This window comes from Electrophorus electricus, chromosome 22 (genome assembly GCF_041902795.1).
Source record: "Electrophorus electricus isolate QZ-2024a chromosome 22, ASM4190279v1, whole genome shotgun sequence".
NCBI classification, from domain to species: Eukaryota; Metazoa; Chordata; class Actinopteri; order Gymnotiformes; family Gymnotidae; genus Electrophorus; species Electrophorus electricus.
Genome location: NC_137518.1, coordinates 15,143,481 through 15,162,500, shown reverse-complemented (window position 1 = coordinate 15,162,500; position 19,020 = coordinate 15,143,481). Strand labels below are relative to the sequence as shown.

General features: G+C 41.5%; 2 protein-coding genes across 4 annotated transcripts in view; one reads left to right on the top strand and one right to left on the bottom strand.

Annotated features, from left to right (window-relative positions):
• The window catches only part of ndrg3a (ndrg family member 3a), a 30,205-nt gene extending 16,374 nt beyond the window's left edge, over nt 1–13,831 (top strand). Inside the window, exons 1-15 of one of the 3 annotated variants that reach the window (XM_027012462.3) lie at nt 2,763–3,058; nt 7,098–7,203; nt 7,302–7,422; nt 7,742–7,804; nt 8,145–8,205; nt 8,390–8,476; nt 8,685–8,741; nt 8,828–8,931; nt 9,048–9,113; nt 9,200–9,251; nt 9,405–9,452; nt 9,623–9,658; nt 10,741–10,792; nt 12,056–12,094; nt 12,600–13,831. In XM_027012462.3, the coding sequence (XP_026868263.1) occupies nt 3,008–3,058; nt 7,098–7,203; nt 7,302–7,422; nt 7,742–7,804; nt 8,145–8,205; nt 8,390–8,476; nt 8,685–8,741; nt 8,828–8,931; nt 9,048–9,113; nt 9,200–9,251; nt 9,405–9,452; nt 9,623–9,658; nt 10,741–10,792; nt 12,056–12,094; nt 12,600–12,763 (1,107 nt within the window). In that variant the 5' untranslated portion in view covers nt 2,763–3,007 and the 3' untranslated portion in view covers nt 12,764–13,831. Of the gene's footprint in view, nt 1–2,762; nt 3,059–7,097; nt 7,204–7,301; nt 7,423–7,741; nt 7,805–8,144; nt 8,206–8,389; nt 8,477–8,684; nt 8,742–8,827; nt 8,932–9,047; nt 9,114–9,199; nt 9,252–9,404; nt 9,453–9,622; nt 9,659–10,740; nt 10,793–12,055; nt 12,095–12,599 lie in introns of those variants that run through there. The other 2 variants (XM_027012460.3, XM_027012463.3) reach the window with 2 other exon arrangements.
• Nucleotides 13,574–18,935, bottom strand: LOC113578944 (cell division cycle-associated protein 7-like). The gene is made up of 7 exons (XM_081705544.1): nt 18,831–18,935; nt 17,888–18,202; nt 17,507–17,593; nt 17,141–17,278; nt 16,353–16,496; nt 15,909–16,058; nt 13,574–15,646 (listed from the first exon to the last, which is right to left on the bottom strand). The coding sequence occupies exons 1-7, from the start codon at nt 18,933–18,935 to the stop codon at nt 15,461–15,463; spliced, it is 1,125 nt and encodes a 374-aa protein (XP_081561670.1). The 3' UTR covers nt 13,574–15,460.
• Between the last annotated feature and the right edge of the window lie 85 nt (nt 18,936–19,020).

Below are 19,020 nucleotides of genomic sequence, written 5' to 3'. Positions count from 1 at the left end.
TAAATTAATTATCAGCAATCTCAAGTTTGTCTCAAAAAATTACATTGAACAAATATCAAGCACATATAAAGGTATTTTTTTGTATTTTGATATTCTGAGCAGATTCCCTGCAGAGAGCACCTTATGTTTCTGTGTGCTTGTTTCCATTACAGCAAACAGCAAACCCACGTACACACACACAGACCCCAGCCCATGTGCCTGTTCCAGTAACACCTGCTTTATAACATATCTGCACAGGCCTGCATCAGTGTAGAGGATGCTGACTTCCTAAGCAAATTACCAATGTTGCATTGATAAGGGAAGTAATGGTGTGTAACTAATAAAAATGAATGTGTATTTGGTGTTTGGTTATGTGCTGTTTCTGCTGCAGTAGCACACAGCATTTGTAAATCTGTAGTGTGGGAGACATGCAGTCCTCTGGTCGCCTCTCTTAGTGCTGCAGAGGATGGGACTAATTATAGCCAAGCACCTGCAGCCAGCACAGCGTGGACACCGTGACCAGAGTTGTGGAGCTGTGCATGAAATCTAGTCCACATGAGTGTGGTATTTTCTATACACACGCACACACACGTGTGTGTGTGTGTGTGTGTGTGTGTGTGTGTGTGTGTGTGTGTGTGTGTGTGTGTGTGTGTGTGTGTGTGTGTGTGTGTGTGTGTGTAGTTACATAACACAGTATTCATGCTCATTCATAGATAATGTGTTTGTATGTAAGGAAGGTCTGCTGACACTAAGACAACCCAGAAAGATGAGAAGTGTCCTCTTTCCTTTCCCCCACTGCAAAAATGCTGCTGCTGCTGCTGCTGCTGCTGCTGCTGCTGTGTGTGTGTGTGTGTGTGTGTGTGTGTGTGTGTGTGTGTGTGTGTGTGTGTGTGTGTGTGTGTGTGTGTGTGTGTGTGTGATGAAAACATTGCATTTGGCACCCATCTTGTGGTGGAGAGAAGTAGTGTAGCTTGTTGTTTCCTGTTCTAACATCAGCTTCTGAAACTCATTCTAAAATCATCATTCTAAAACACACTGCCTCGTTCCAACCGATCATTTTAAAACTTACCCTTTCAATCCTAAGCATCTTGCTAAAAAATACTCCCTCGTTCCAACCCATCATTCTAAAATATACTCCCTCATTCAAACGCATCATTCTAAAACCTGCTCCCTCATTCCAACACTTCATTTTAAAACATGCTCCTCGTACCAAAGCATTTTGCTAAAAATACTCCCTCATTCCAAACATGCATATGTGCTCATAAGGGTGTGTAGCATAAGAACTGCAAGTCATAACATTATTATTCCATGTCTTTCCCAGCTGAGGGCACCAAAAGCTCAGAGACAGCAAAGCCATAGGGGCATTTTTTTCAGTTATAAAGAAGGGTATATATCTATGATTTGACAAAATTTAGAACCTACTACACTCACAGTGTTTAGATTTATGAGTTCATGTTTAGGCAATCAATCTTCTATAGGAAAATATATACATTTGCAAATATGTCAATTTGAATTTTGAAATTTGAATATATTCACATATTTGTGGTTTTAATTGTTTTTGTAAGAAGTGCTTTTCAGTATTATCCTTCCCAAACACTCTCAGTTTTTAAGATTCATAATCATAATATTTTTACTACTGCTAGGAGTAGCTGCCACCAATAAGATGTTAGTATGTATTATAAAGTATTCATAAAAATAGTATTTATGATATTAAATAATTAATTGCTGATTTGTGAGCTAGAAACACTGCAAAGCTGCTTGTTACCCTGGAAATATTTTTACCGAAGGTCAGTAGAGGTTCTTTAATACACCTTAGGAGTGTGGGCAAGAGAGAGAATTATGAAAGATACTCTTAAATGATAAATTAGGTAGAGCACTAATCCAAATTGGGAGTCTCCTGAGATTTGAGCAACTTGCAATTTGAGGACATGACTATAGGATTAATCTGTGACTGGAAACATAGACCAGCACTGTGAATGCCCTACAGACACAATATAATTAGACCTTAATGTAGCACTTATGCATGTAGTTAAAATATATCCATGATTCTGAGTAAGAATGTCTGAATGCACCAAGTCTATAATTCTGTAGTGATAGCTACTCAAATAGTTTGTCCACAGCACCCCCTGTGGAAGAGTCCTGACATTTAATGAAAGAATATTACAGGACTAGACTCCATCAAACAAGTCTCTACATAACATCTGGTTTTGATGTAGGTTTTCCCATCATGTATGTGATGTGTAGATCTGTGATATTTAGAGGCACATACTGTTCTCTCTAAAGATCTATAAAAAGCTTATTTATCCTTATTTACTCTTAAAAACCACTAGCATGCACAGCTGATACACTAAGATAAACATTGGTTTTGTTGGTTTTATTAGCAGAGTCACTTCATAGTACTGTTTCTCTCCGTGTTATACTGTACCCCAGCCCGAAGGGTGGTAATTGCTTGTATACATAAAAGCCTTATTTTGCAGACATGTGACATCACAGTTTGAGGGCACAATGGACACTGTTTGTTTTTAAATTAACAAGGGTTCAAAAATATTTTTGGGTGAATTTGGTGAGTCATTTTTGAATGTCTTTCAGGCATGGTGAAGCTGCGAACCAAATGACCCCACCCAAAAGCTATAATGAAATCAACATCACCCAAAGCACCGAATCACTCCACCCCTACCCCTCCCCTCTTTGCCCCTGACAGTCCCTCCATCCGCCTGACTTGGTCTCGGCCAATCAGAGCCCCTCAGTGCCGCTGCATGCATGAACACGCTCAGCCTTCCAAGCGCAAACTGCAGTCACTCTGTCTCACTCTCTCCTGCTTCCTCTCACTGCGCCTTAGTCATCTCACTCTCTCTCTGTCTCTCGCACGCACAGAACACTCTCCCTCTACCCATTTCTCTTTCTCTCTCGCATTTTCTCCTCTCCCCTCTCACTCTCCCCTCCCTCCTGTCTGTTTACCTGACTCTCCTTTCACCCTTTGCTTTGATTGCTTCATCACTGGGTCTCTTTCTCTGCTCTGTCTGCCAACATGTCAACCGTTCTGGATGTGGAGCAGAATGTTTGTCCTGCTGATGCAGTGGTGAGTGAGTGTGTGTGTGTGTACATGCATGCACGCGTGCGAGCGAGCGAGCGCGTGCGCGTGTGTGTTTGTCTGTGCCTCTGGGATGATTGGCTTGTTTTAACTGATGATAAAAGCCTGCTACATTTCCATGGATTGTCAGTGTGTTATCACCGATGCTTGGCTATAGGAGAATGTATGATGGTGTGTGTACAGATGCTTGTACTCAGAACTGGGAGAATGAAGAGTGTCCTTAACAACCTGACTTTATATGCTTGTGTGCGTTGCTTGTTTATGCTGATTATGTACATAAGGTTAAGTATATTCTCAGACTGTGTTTGTTTTTGGTTGTGTTTTACCACTTGTATTTTATGGGTGTTATACTAATAGATGTGGTCTTATGTGGTGGTGCAGAGCTGGGTATTTATCTGTAGGTGCATAGCCCCATTCTGGTCGATAACAGGCTAAAGCTACAGTAGGTCATGACCTGTATTAACGCATCCATTTGACCCTTAGATGTCACTGGAAAATATTACCTCCATTTAACCTTGACAGGGTGTGGTGCCGGAAATGAAACGTTTTGTAAGTGCGTCTGTTTGTGTACATGTTGGTTATGAGCATTTAAATGTGTTTGTAAGTCTGTGTGTAATGTGTGTGTATGTATATGTGTGTGTGTGTGTGTGTGTGTGTTTTGTCCTTCCATTGGTTTTATGCTGTGTAATGGCTTCTGTGCTGTTCTCAGTGATTGATGCTGTTTTGCGGAAGTCTAGGTAGGGGGTGGGGGCCTGGAAACACACAGAGACAGTCGAGAGGGGAGTCAGATGTAAATGCCACTTGCTGTGTGTGTGTGTGTGTGTGTGTGTGTGTGTGTGTGTGAGTGTGTGTGTGTTACAAAAACAGACTTAGTGGGTGAAAAAAGAGTAAATATTGCTGCAGCCCCACACTCTCCTTTCGTTTGTGAGAAGCTAAAGGCCCCACTGGTCCTAGATTACTTTTTACAGTGTATTTAATAACAAGACAAGGAGGAGCTCTGATCCAAGGTCAGAAGCTTTGTAAGACTACCCATTAAAGTGCGCATTCTTGCTGTTTTGATGTATTCCTTTAGTTTTTTCTCTTTCCCCACCTTTCCTCTTCTTTCTCACTCATTCTTATTCACCAACTAGTAATCTCTCCCTCCCACTCTCTTTCTGGTCCCACATACTGGCTGTTGATACTGTGTGTGTGCATGTGTGTGTGTGTGAGTGTGTGTGTGAGTGAGTGTGTGTGTGTGTGTGTGTGTGTGTGTGTGTGTGAGTGAGTGTGAGTGTGTGTGTGTGTGTGTGTGTGTGTGTGTGTGTGTGCATGAGTGTGGGTGTGTGTGTGTGCGTGTGCGTGTGGGTGTGTGTGTGTGTGTGAGTGAGTGTGAGTGTGTGTGTGTGTGTGTGTGTGTGTGAGTGTGTGTGTGAGTGAGTGTGAGTGGGTGTGTGAGTGTGTGTGTGTGTGTGCATGTGTGTGTGTGTGAGTGTGTGTGTGTGAGTGAGTGTGAGTGTGTGTGTGTGTGTGTGTGTGTGTGTGTGTGTGTGTGTGTGTGTGTGTGTGTGTGAGTGAGTGTGTGAGTGAGTGTGAGTGGGTGTGTGAGTGGGTGTGTGTGTGGGTGTGTGAGTGTGTGTGTGTGTGTGTGCATGAGTGTGTGTGTGTGTGTGTGTGTGTGTGTGTGAGTGTGTGTGTGAGTGAGTGTGAGTGGGTGTGTGAGTGGGTGTGTGTGTGAGTGGGTGTGTGTGTGTGTGTGTGTGTGTGTGTGTGTGTGTGAGTGTGTGTGCATGAGTGTGGGTGTGTGTGTGGGTGTGTGAGTGTGTGTGTGAGTGTGAGTGTGTGTGCATGAGTGTGGGTGTGTGTGTGTGTGCGTGTGTGTGTGTGTGTGTGTGTTTCTTCTCACTTATGAAAGCTAATAGCATTTTTGCATCTGTACTGTAAATTCACTTAACGTCCTCTATACACTGACTCTTTTTATTGCAGTATAGCCGATGACCTCAAGGTGCATTTTCACATACTCAGCACAGACACACAGACACACACACACATTCTCTCTCACACATGCCAGCACTTGCTAATTATGATATGTGTGTTTCTGCTGATCAGTTTGCCGGCAGAATGTGCTATGACATCAGCAGCAGTGCTGTGACATCAGCAGCAGTGTAGCAGTTCTGTGGCTTCGAGGAGCAGTATTGTAGTGCTGTGACATCAGCAGTAGTGTTGTAGTGCTATGATATCGGGCAGCAGTGTTGCAGTGCTGTGACATTGGCAGAAGTGTTGCAGTGCTGTGACATCAGCTGAAGTGCTGCAGTGCTATGACATCAGCAGCAGTGCTGTGACATGGGCAGCACTGTTGCAATGCTGTGGTATCGGGCAGCAGTTTAGCAGCCCCACGTGCAGATCCAGCAGGGAATACATTGCATTTTGACAGGAGGAGATGCAGAGTCTGTCTAATGATCCTTTGCTATAAAGAAATATAACCTCTCTGGAGGTCCTTGGTTATACGGAAATTTATATTAACCCCTCTAACTGTTGCTTGGCTCTGCCGCAGGTTTTCACCAAAATGGATAAAGCTAAACAACATATACATGATCTGCCAGTGTTAGCAGAGAGGGGAGGAGGTTTTATCAAGTTAGACACTCACGGCTAGTAGATGCTTGTTTCTAGTCTCGTGTACAGTCATTCTATGACAGTTTTAAACAATTTAAAGGTGTTTGGCATGAAACAAATCAGCCTTATCTTTCTTCCCCATGGTTTGGAGATGACGCAATGTCTTTGTGTCTGCTGCACTTTAGCAAGCACTCTGTTTAAAGGGCTGTCTCAATCCAAAATGCTGGTGAATGAATTAGAATAATTAAGTGACAAATATTTGCTTCCATTTTTGTTTGCACATTAGCATGTTTGGTTAAAACCGCTGATTCAGTCACTTTGTCCTTAAGTTATGACTTTGTCATAACGCTTATCAAATAGCTTGTTCCAAACATTGCATTTTGAATAAATGCTGAACGATGATTCATACTCTTATTTTGTGTGCTCTGGTCCTGCTGTGTGATCCATTTAGAAGATGTCATTATTTTTAGCATCAGTGTCTTTCTGGGTCCATCTGCTTCTTCTGTCTTTCTCTGTTTGGCTCTGGTGTGGTCTGTGTTACTTTGCCTGTCTGTGTAAGAGTCACTGTTCTGTCTCCCTCCCTCGAGGTCACTGGGAATTTAGGGACACTTGTGACTGAAGAGGTGCAGGCAGCATATGACATCTCTCTGTGGGAATATGCACAGTCTGTCTCAGTGCCCCTCTTCGCCAAGCCCCTCACACCTTCTCTCTTGCTCTCGTTCTCTCGCTCCCTCTCTCTCTCTTTCCCATCCCCCACACTGTGAACACTGTGATTGCTTCTATTAGGATCCATCTTCATTTAGAGCCTTTCGGAGCTATTGAGTTCATTGATTTAGTAGAAGATGTTTCCTGTAGGCAGTTCATCCAGCAGTAGTAGCGGCTCATTGTGGATGTGTGTATATAAGCTTATTGATGGGATTTCTGGGTGTGTTGCTTCTTCCTCCTGTAATTCCAGTGGAGGTCGATATGCAATTTGATTCACCTATAGCCCAAATAATACATAAACATGAGAGCCAGTGGTTATGTCACATGTTTATGAGTGAAAACATGCATATCCAGATGATCTAGACCATTTGGGAAAGGTGATTTGAGAATCTCACAGCACTGTAGTGTCTCATTGGAAGACATACACTCTAAATGATTAAAATAACACTGCAGTGTTTCCGTGCTCTCAAGCCTTGCAGTAGAGCCTCACCTCAGGCTTGGTACTGTTCCTGCAGGCGTCAGACTGAGTCTCTACTGGGAGATATCACTTATCAACCACTAAAGACTCCAGAAACAACAGGCAGTTTTTGCACAAATAGCGGATTTAAAAAGTACCCATTGAGTAATTAATGACGTTGTATAGGTTAAAGGTGAAGAGATTAATGTTCCTTCTCCAGTTTGCTTATTAAGAGTTTATTGTTCCTTATTTTGGTCCTCTGCTGTGTGTGGTCAGGAACACGACCTTGAGACGCCACACGGTGTCCTCCATGTGACCATAAGGGGCGTTCCCAAGGGCAACCGCCCTGTGATCCTGACATACCATGACATCGGACTCAACCGTGAGTAGGAATGTCTCACCACTTCCAAACTGTTAGCCTAATACCTAAAACTTGCATTTGGAATTAAGAGTCTGTCTGTGTTCTGTGTTTGTACTCAGATAAGTCATGTTTCAACACGCTGTTTAACTTTGAGGACATGCAGGAGATCACTCAACATTTCGCAGTGGTGCACGTGGATGCCCCCGGCCAGCAGGAGGCAGCACCTCCCTTTCCCACTGCGTGAGTTTTCCGTACTGCGACCAGTCAGCTCTCACCTGATCCACTACTGATCTTTGTGCATATGTGTATATAATAAAGGATTTGGAAAACACTAAACATTCATTCTCTAAATATGACATATGCATTCCCTGTACTAGTCTGGCATATAAGCAGAGAGACCAAAAACATGGTTTGCTGGCACTCTATGAAACACGACAGAAAATATTTAATCATGGGGAAAAGGTAGAGCCTCTCATATGCTACTGCTTTCATACTCATGTTTTTGGTGTGTGTGTGTGTGTGTGTGTGTGTGTGCCTGCGTGCACATGTGCATGCTTAGATACCTGTACCCTACCATGGATGAGCTGGCAGAGATGCTGCCTTCAGTACTGACTCAGCTGAAGTAAGTAACAGTGTCCTTTGTCCGTCAGTCCATTAACTCTGTAACACACATAACCAGCACCAATCACTGCATATCAGAGCTCTTCTCCTGGCACACAGAGAGCCTTGAACTCTGTACTGTGACTCTATTCTGGATATTCTAGTGTGACTTGGCAACCTGCGTCCGTGTCGGTGACTCTGCAGAAAATCCCAAAAGGCAGACCGACATTTGTCTGGTGCATTTATCAAAGGATCATTGTTTTCTTCCAGGGGACACTGGTATCATGTCACCATCAGTTCTGCTTGGTGAAAGGAGTGCGTACGTGTGTTTTTGCATGTGTGCTTGTCTGTTCCCTTTGCAGGGTGAACAGTGTGATTGGCATGGGCGTAGGGGCGGGAGCGTACATCCTAACTAGATTTGCTGTGAGTTCTCTGACATCATCTACAGAGCTGTCACCATCCATGCCATGTAGATTGCCGATTGGCAAGAAAAACTCTTTCCACCAACCTTCCACATCAGTTACCGCGCCATGCTAACGCTACTGAGAAATGCACACTGTCTGAATGTAAATATAGCATTTAACACTAGTGGCATCTGTGTTCACAGCTCAGCCATCCATCCCTGGTGGAGGGCTTGGTGCTAATTAATGTGAACCCCTGTGCTGAGGGATGGATCGACTGGGCAGCTTCTAAGGTGGGTTGCCAAGTTTGCTGCTTATCTAGCACCAACTTCTGGGCTGTTTGAAGCCTGTGCATATTTAAATGTGGCACCTGTTTATGGGTGTGGGTTCAATGAGTTGAAAGACACTGGAAGGTGGTGCCACTTCTGTACATTAGCCTAACGAGTGCTCTTCTACTGGTTGGTGCCACGTGATACTAAGTGTTGACCTGCTCATTTCCAGTTCTCTGGATGGACCAGCACGCTGGTGGACATTATTATGGCACATCACTTCAGCACTGTAAGTATACTCTCCCCTGTAAAGGAGAACTCTCTGTATCTGGAGCAGGCTGTTCGACCTCCTGTGACTCCTGTGTGATTCTCCAGGAGGAACTGACTGAGAACCAGGAGCTGATTCAGACATACCGACTGCACATTGCCCAAGACATCAACCAGGACAACCTGGCCCTTTTCTGTGCCTCCTATAATGCGTAAGGCCTTCTGAGCTAAATATACTTTTACATTAAAATCTAATTATAGTTCACTACATTATATATACATTATATGGCATCAGACCTTGAAATTGCCTGTTGGGTTTGGTTTCCAGGCGCCGGGATTTGGGAATTGAAAGGCCTGTTATTGGTCTTAATGAAGATACAGTCAGCACACTGATGTAACTCTGACTCTTATTTATAGAGATGTATTTTTGTTGGGGAATGTTTGTGGTATTGAACATTCTTTGTGACTCTTCCTGCACAGATGTCCTGCTCTGCTGGTGGTTGGAGACACATCTCCGGCTGTAGAGGCTGTGGTAGGTGGTTTCTGAAGAATCATTTGTATATCAAGTTCTTGATGTATTAAAGGTTCTCTGAAAAATCTCATGTTGTAACATGGAAGTGCCTTTCATGTTACTTTACAATTTGCTGTACAATTTAAATTGTGTTTTTTCTTTTTCATAAAACAGGTTGAATGCAACTCTAGGTTAAATCCAACAAAAACAACCCTCTTGAAGGTGGGCGTACTTGCATACTAATGTGCCCTATTCTGTTAACCTTATTTTAAGGTTTTCACTGAGATCACATAGCTCTGTAATCTCTCTACGCTAATATGCGGTACACTTTGTCCTTTCTCTCTCAGCAATTCCCCTGTATTTCTCTGACTGTTGGTTTTCTTCCCTCTCAGATGGCAGATTGTGGTGGCTTGCCTCAGGTTGTGCAGGTAAGTCATGCTGTCAGTCATGAAACACATCAACAAGCTTTTTTCCCCTAATTTGAGACTTATACAAGTGCATACCATGCCTGAAACGAAACAGGTTTGACAGGGTTTACTGAAATAACTGAGACTGGAGAAAGGAAAGCTTCAGTGACTACATTTTATAGATTCTTTTTCCTGAAATAAACATGTAGGATTATACACAGAGCAGTAATCAACAGCATCTGCACCACAGCTAAAAGCCTAATCCTGATTTAGGCACTTAATCATCCAACAGATTTAAAAAAGGAATTTGTATACACTGGCCACAATCATTGCTTTAATGAAATATTAAATAAAAGTTTCAAGCTGGTCTCTTACATAAGCAATAAAGCCTAAGCCTTTCCAGATAAACACTTAAAATGGCAGACAGGAGACATAGAGAGCTGTCATGGCACAAGGTAAATGTCTTCTTGGAGCTTCAGATCAGTGGTTAAAGTACTTCACTTGTGATCAGAAGGTTGCTGGTTCAAGCCCCACCACTGCCAAGTTGCCACTGTTGGGCCCCTGAGCAAGGCCCTTAACCCTCAACTGCTCAAGTTGTACTCAAACATAATTGTAAGTTGCTTTGGATAAAAGTGTCAGGTAAATGATGGAAATTATCTTAATGAAAGGGTACATATTAAAAGCCGAGAGAATAAAACGCTTATTTGATTTCCCTCCGATGAATCCCCCAGATCAGGTCTAATCTGGGATCACACCATTTAGGGCTAGGACTAAATTTTGGCAGCAGTGGTGAATTGTCTTAGAAACTGGCCCCTTGTCTTCTAATAATACATATATTCATAATTGACCTGCCTGCTTTATAAGCAATTGTCCCGGACAAAATAAACTACTGAATAGTTTCCATCCAAAAAATTATAAAAAATGAAGGGGGAATGTCTAAATAGCCTAAGGCCTAAGGTTCAGCTAATCTAAGAAATATGATAATCTTAAAATGAAGGACTCAAAAAAGCATGCCTGCATGTTCCCACTGTCATGTTTTATGTAGTTAAAAATGCTTTTTTTCAGTTTGCAGTACACAAGATTTTGTGTTTGTATTTTCACAGCCAGGAAAGCTAGCTGAAGCCTTCAAGTACTTTGTCCAAGGAATGGGATACAGTATGTATACTGGTCTTACATATTTATTTTTTTGTAGCAATGTTAAAAGTTTATTTTGCGTTCGACATCTCTTTGGTAAACAGGGGCTCTTTATTCAGTGTTATTTCAAAACACTGGCCAAACCTAAATGAGTCATTCAGGTCCAGCGCTGTGACTAATCACGCTTTTATTAGGGCCCAATGTGACGTACACACATACACACATGCACACCCCTTCAGACACACACATTCTCTCTCTCTCTCTCTCTCTCTCTCTCTCTCTCTCTCTCTCTCTCTCTCTCTCTCTCTCTCTCTCTCTCTGCACGTAGATCACGAGTTGTTTTGATTACTTCCCTTGACCACAGACGTGGGTTAAATGAAAACTTTGCTAATTTGGCATTCCTTTCGGAGTCTTTTGATCCCCACTTTTGTCAGGGGTCTCTTTAAGGCGCTGGATGTGCTGCCAGAATGCTTGGTGAAAACATGTCGCATTTGTCACTCAGCTCACGAAGATCTAGCCCACCCAAAAAATGTTTTACTTATTAATTCTGCGATAGTTGTGCATAGTCTCTCAGAACGATGTTTACCACACAATGCAAGCTCTCCCTTCATAGGAATTATACTTATGGAAGTATATTCTTACTTTCTACCAGATCTTAACTAGAATAGACTGTGTCATTATAACTGTGATAAATTGTGCCTTTATAAGATGACATTATGACAAAGGTTTAATTAAGAATACTGGCATAATGAAATTTGATTTATCTGCTTCCTCCATTTTGGTTGTTATTGCCAACTGGATTTGATGCCATCTGCTGGCTGTGAGTTAGAACTGCAAAATTAAACAGTGAGGCGCATTTTAGGAGGTGCCACTGTTGGATTAAAGGTTAAGATGTAAGACTCTGTCCCAATGAGAGACCACTGCTGTCACATTTCACTAGATTTACAGAGACTCTTCCAACAATTTTTTACATTAGCTAAGAGGACAACTTAATCTTCTGCCAATCTTGCAACCAAACTTGTTATTTTAAACCTGGAGACATTAGATGAATTTATTCAGGCTCATAGGCTGAATAAATGCCTGCCTGTTATTTTATATAGGATAGACAATCACGCCTTCTACCTAACCTCTGAATATTACAGTATGTGCTGTAATATTCAGTGTCTAGGATGTGATGAAGGTCCAGCGCACAAATATGGTGAAATAAGACATGCTCATGTGGTAATGAAGTTAAAGATGTGTATCTCAGTGTTTGTCTTGTCTACTGTCACTTCATGCTAACAGTTCCCTATGTACTGCTCAGCCACTTGAGCAGCGAATCAGGTACCAATCCTCTGTGCCAACATGTTTTGTGGGCTATATTTAATTAGCCTGCCATCAGTCTTTCGTTTGTGTACTTATGGCTGAATATGTTTGCATGTATTTGATATATTACTGCAATATTTATAAATATAGCAATTTGGCATGTTTTGCTGCTCAGTGTGTATTTTATTGTTGATTTGTGGCACGAGGGGGCTTATGTATTGCCTTTTTATTCAACTTTCTTTTTTTGTTGTTGCATACTGTTAGTTTGCAACATGCCAGTGGCCCTTTCTCAGTTGTACACTTTTGCTTTCTGTTCATGTTTGTCTGCATGGTTCTGTGGTCTTGCTTTTGTTCAGGAGAGAGAACCTTTATAGGAGTTTATTTATAAACCCATGTTTATAGCAGTATACACACACACTCATTAAGGCGTAGACAGACGTCGCAGCGCAGATGACGTCTAAGGCTGGAGTCAGCGCTGTACATCCCCTCTCGCATGCTCTCTCTCTCTTTTCCCACCTCTCAGTGCCAGCAGCTGGGATGACCCGCCTGGCTCGCTCCCGCACCACGTCTTCCTCCAGCATCGCCTCCATGGACCGCAACCGCAACCTCAACGCCACCCTGGACACTTCCAGCTCCAGGGCCCTGGACAATCAGGAGCAGCCCCGGACCATGGAGGTGTCCTGCTAAACCCGTGCGCCTGTCGCCAAGCCTTTCGTGGGTGTCGCTTCTCTTGCCTCCATACACATCTAGCTGTTTGGGTTGCTCGTGTTTATTTACTCTTCAGTCATGAGGCAAGGGGATGAGCTCATGAATTGTATGAAATTGAAAAAAAGATTATATATACACAGGTATATAAAAATATTCATAAAGATATAAAGCTATATATGCATCACATTCTCAGTCACAAGAAGAAAAAAAAAATCCCAGTATATACATATCAGCATGGAATAACACTTCCATTTTTAAAAGTCTAATTGTTTCTCATGAGGCTTGGGTGATATGCTGGGTCATAACCTCATCTCTACTCTGATTAATTGTTTTGATTAGTGTCTTTAACCTACTGTTTTAATGTCCAACTATTAACAGTGGAAAAGGAGACAAATTTTCACATGCAGCTGAGGCCACAAGGTCCTTTGCTCCTTTTTCTTTACAGTGAAATGCACACACAGACATACCCACAAAAACGCACCCATAGACACCCACTAAATGTATGTGCATCCATTGCACATATGTAGCATAATAGAGATTTTTAAAATTGTTTCATGTTAACTGTGGCCATCTGTGCTCAAGTCTTGTGTGATAGTTTCACTAGTCCTTTAGAAACCTGACACACTGCAGTAGACTGGTACCTGTCACTTACTGTTATTAAATCAACTCAGTTGTTTGATACATGCCGTCAGCCTTTTACAACAGTTTAAAATCGGTTTCTACTACTGAAAGTGTGAAATTAAAACAATTATGTGGCTGTGTTTGGAAAGGGAACAAATTTTTTATAGAAGTTCTTTTTTTGTTCTTTTTTCAGCATGGATGGAGGTAGAGGAGAATACTGTTTTAGACAGCTTTAGTTGACCATTTTGCTCTTGGTTTTTAAACATTAGTTCCAGTAACCATAACTGAATGTACATACACAATGCAAAAGCCTAATGGGTGCATAGCCATGGAAACATGTTAAACAGCGTGCCAGATAATGTCAATGTAGGTTGATTTTGCTAGTGTATACTTACTAGTAGATTAAACTGGATCATCTATAGTAAAGTGTGTATTTTTATTTCTACATTTTAACCATTAAATAGGAGATCAGCATTATTGCCACTTCAAGGGAATAGTCAAGACAGTTTGATATGGATTTAATTTGTTAAAAAAAAAAAAGAAAAAAAAAAAAGACAATCATTAAGCAGAATTTAAAAGTTTAAAGAGTAAGCCAACTGTAGCAGTAGCAAAGAAACCATTAACATCACCTCCACCAGCCAAGACTTGGGTGTGGAACTCATCATAGTACAATCATCAGACACATTTAGCCAAGTGGGATAAAAAAAAAAAATTTTTAAACAAACAACCACATTCAAATCAGAAGTAGGATCATTGCAATAAGCTTGTGATCAAATTGTCAAATTGTGAAAAACTAAAACAAAACTGCAAAGTACAAAAGATTAAAATTAAGGTTAGTCTGCAGCAGATGAGCAGAGTGATGGGCGAGAATTTGCAGTGAAGAGTGGGTGAATTCAGACAAGAGATATTGCCATAATGAAAGCATACAAAACAATTCAATTTTCAGTTTACAGTGCACAGATGCCTCAAAACAGGTATACATTGCATAAAATGGGTCTAATACACATGAATATACCATTTGTTGGAATGAAGTTTTAGCTCTTTATAACAGAGCCATAGGTTTCTCTAGCATGTCCTAAAGAAATGACTGGAGAAGCAGACAGTTAGTAGACCATAGACCTTTTAGATGGTATGTAGCACTTAAAGAAGGATGCCCCCATTTTGTAAGGAATCATGAACCAACAAGAGAAAAGACTGCACACCGTCTGCTGTCCGAGTCCATTTCTAGTCCACTGAGAGTTTACGTTACTCGTATGAAGACTGTGGGCTGCTTGCCATTACAGCCTGCATTCTGACATACCAGTCGAGTGCAACACAAAGCTCTGACCAACTACCGGTTTTCTTCAGTCTACATGCCACTGGGTACAGTTTTTCCCATGAGCATTTGGGTCCTATGGCCATCATACAAAATCAAATAAACCAACCTGTTCCAAAGTGATAAAGGGCAGGGGGAGATGGCTGAAGTACAACTCACTGGAAATTAAATTCAAGTCTTGACTGTCCAAGTGAAGTCAACCAATCTGCCTCTATTGACCATGCATTACTTTTAACAAGGGAACACCACTTAATCACTGAATATGTTGCTGGTACATTATAAAAAAGTACTTTATTTAGACAAATTTAAATCCCATAAAATAATACAAAGGGAGCTGGTACATGACCAACACACAATTACACTTAAAATTGTCAAACATGTCACCACAGGTCTGGCTTTGACATACTGGGGTCATTATTTTTCAAGTTTACCACGGAGACTGTAAAAACGAGGAACAAACATTTAGGAATTAGCACATATCTGAGATACCTCAGACTACTTCAATCACCTAGTTAAAAGAAGTGAAAACTCAGCAGTGAAACTGTTAGGGTTATCCCAACAATGGATCTGGTTCTCATGCACTTGGAGTACATAATTTTTGGGAAAAAAAAAAAAAAAAAAATTCACCAATTTTTTTCTGAATTTCACAAAACCAGATGCACTTTTACTAATCAAGTTTCATGCAGCATCAAGCACTTTGTACTGGAAAACACTTATAAAATCATAATTCAGAGCAAACTTCAAGTACTGGTAACTTGAAAATGATGCAGTATGAGGTTAGAAGCTGACCTGCAGAGGTAGGAGTGAACGTCGGAGAAGCCACGATGCTGCACGAGGGGAAAGAGAATGCCAGTTGCACAGCAGCCATGACGCTGGCGGCAATAGCTACAGTTACAGATACCTCGACAAGGTGGGCACTGCCAGCTCTGTACACACACACACACACACACACACTTTTGCCAGCAATCAACAACAAAAGAAAAGGAAAATTGCAGAAGACTCTGAAAATATGAGTCAGAAGCCCAATTTTCAAGGGGGAAGGCTTAAGAAGAGTTTGCATTTGCATGATTTCTAGTGAAGTGATGCCTTCAGGTTTGTTGTTCACATAGATGAGCCATTCTAAACGAGATAACTGTCCCATCTTAATGCAACAGTGTTTTTTGAAATACCGTTACGATCTTTACTGACCGGATCAAGGAGGGCAGTCCTTACGTCCTCCCCATATCTGTTACGGAGACATGGACCACAGAACTGACCCTGTACCCCACGGCAGTTTTCACTTCGGCAGGAAGTCTTCGTATCAACAGTCTTTTGTCTGCACTGATGGCAGGTGGTGCCCTGTGAATGGACAACATTTTCCCCCCCCGTTTTCCTGAAAAACCTCTAGACAAGTTTTAAAAAAATAAACACTAAAATGCAAGTCAGTTCAGCACCATACTTGCTCTGAACCACACCATCACTGAGACAGTGACTTGGCACTTTCATAGTAATACTGGGCAGTGAGAGACTGTTTGCAAGGAATTCAGAACAGTCTAAATTAGAAACAGTACATACATCCATCTTACTGCTGCAACTCCAAAATGTACAACTATAGTCAGGTTCATCCACAAGGTGCCCCGAGCCACGACTCACAGTGACGCGATTATAAATCTTCTCAGTCATGTTCGTAGCCACCAGCTCAAGCTCATCCTCCGTGACTTCTTCCACTCGACGCATGATGTGAGGCTTGGCTTGACGTGGTCGTACAGGTTCACGCCTCTGTGGTTTTGAATGGATCTGGCAGACAGGAAAATACAAAACGCCATTTAATGAAAAGACAAAATGCACTACATATGTTTAGCAGGCTGCAGAACATGAGCAATACTGCACCTAGTAGTCCAATTTCCAGTACAGCTCAGAGCTCGTATCAGTTAGGTCTACTTTTCACACAGAAAGCCCTCGCATCTCATTTATCCCCTCACATTCATTATGTTCACCTTACTACCAAGCTCATCTGCGCACAGACAATAGCTAAATCACTTCATTTCACCACAAATCTCCTACTGTTTTAAACCACAGCTGCTCAGAAAAACATCATACCCATACAAGACCTGTGGGCCAAATCTTTTGATTGTAAATGTGCCAAATTAGACTATTAAAGTCTAGAATTTGCCAAGATTTAAAAGGAGCAATAAGCCATTTTCTGGTGATTAGTCACATTATGAAAGCCATTACACCGACACCTTTTGGCCCAGATGCAACAAAGATTAAAATGGGTTTAGTGTACAAACGTGGCCACCTCCATGTGGGGTAGACTCTCTATGGAGCAGATTCATTTTATAGTGGTAAAAATGACTGATTGCTCCATTAAATCTTGGCAAATTCATTCCCTGCCAATACTTTCAGAACAAAGATCAAGCTAATAAAAAGAGTGTACACACCTTCATTAGTTCATCTTCCAAGCTCACTTCCAGCTCAGAACTGATTTGAGTGGCAGGGAAATCAGCTGCCATCGAGCGGGTCATTCTCCGAGACGCACGTTCTGGATTACGGCGCGGTGTAGAAACGCGCACACCGTGCTAACAGAAAAACACACCTAATTAATAGTACACCTTCATAAAGGAACATGCCCAGAATTGAAGAATCAAGCTTAATACTTGTAGCTGCTATAATCATTGTCTCATGAAAAACAGTGCATGTTTAATATACACACCTTTTACTAATTTGATGCAGCGACACATGCACTAAACACATTTATTACAAACATTAAATTGATGCAACATCTTAAGTACCATTTCCCAACTTACATCAGATCGACGCTCCTTTTTACGAGCGTGTTCAGTGTTCAACAAGGGCCCTGTCATTTTCTGTAGATCTGACATCAGCTGTGCCAACTAATCAAGACAGATTTAAAAACAAGTATTACACTTCAAACATTCACAAATGGTAATTAATGTTGTTTTCACAAGTTGTGATCGTCATTTAAATTTAAAATTATTTCTCAGTCAACCCATAACTTCAGAAGGTGCTCAAGTTAAATGTTTACATGTGGATGGGCATTACAAGGTCAAAAATAAGCTCCGATTTCTGGGTATGAGGGTTCTTGTTCTTCTGTTATGATCAGAATAGAAATATTGGCTACATGTATAATGGCAACAGACTGGAAGGTTTTACAGTGCAACACATACCATTGCTTTGTTTGCCTGGATATTCATGGCTCTCTTTTCAAGAAATGAATCAGAATCACCACCATCATCAGACTCCAGCTGATAAGGAGATGAAAGGATATTTTGTGCCTCATCCATTTCCAATTTTATATTTTCAGGACTAATGGCTTTTTTCATCAGCATTTTTCTCTTCTCTTTTTGACAGTCATCATCCTCTTCTGGGACATCGTTTAACGAGCGGGTTCGCAGTGCTATTCTTAAGGTAAACCCTTGACGAGCTGGTGCCTTTTGGGAGACATGCTCAGTGCTTTTTCCATCGCTGTCCGACTCCGAATCCTGCAGAAGCAGTTGTAGGTCTCATCGTAAATGCACGAGAGCATGCCTTTGCTTTTCCACCCTCTTTTTTAGATCACCATGACCATGCTTTGTTCTGAAGGGGGCTATTAACTGTGAGTAAACGGGACACATGTCTAAAGCAATCAGAAACGTCTTAACCAAATAACTGGGAACATACTTAAAATCTAAAGACCCTCCAAGTTCATAAACCTGCAAATTTTACTAACCTGACAAAGGACTAAAAGTGTGATCTACATCAGGGGTTCTCAAGCTTTTAAAACCCTTTTTCCATCTAGATAGAACCTACTCCCTGCCCTGTTGACATGTGGTTTGCCACTGGTCTATTTTTAAGCGTGAATGTGAATAGGATGTAGGTAAATGGGTAATCAATGTTCATGCACTAGAAGAAGAGAGTCTAGCAATTCTAGTGAATTGCCTAAGATTAACCAAGAACAATTTCACTGCTGTTTTAACATTTTCATGCAAGGGTTCAGGGTAAAAAGTTCATTATCTGGGGCCCTCCTTAACAGGTATTGTCGCCCCCCACCGGTTGAAAACCCCTGCTCTAGATAAGAGAGTAAGAGCAGAGTATGCATACTATGAGTTTTCCCAAACACAGCCTACTAACCTTAAAAATACATTCTTTAAGTTCACTATCAGAAAATCCAAGAAAGGTTTCATCATCTCCAGTTTCAGAAAACATACCAGCAAGCTCCTTACATAGTTCCGACATTGCTAGAGATACCTGCAAACATAAAACTGTCTTGTTAAAAGGATTAGTATATAACCAAAAGTATATAATTAGTATATAACCAAAA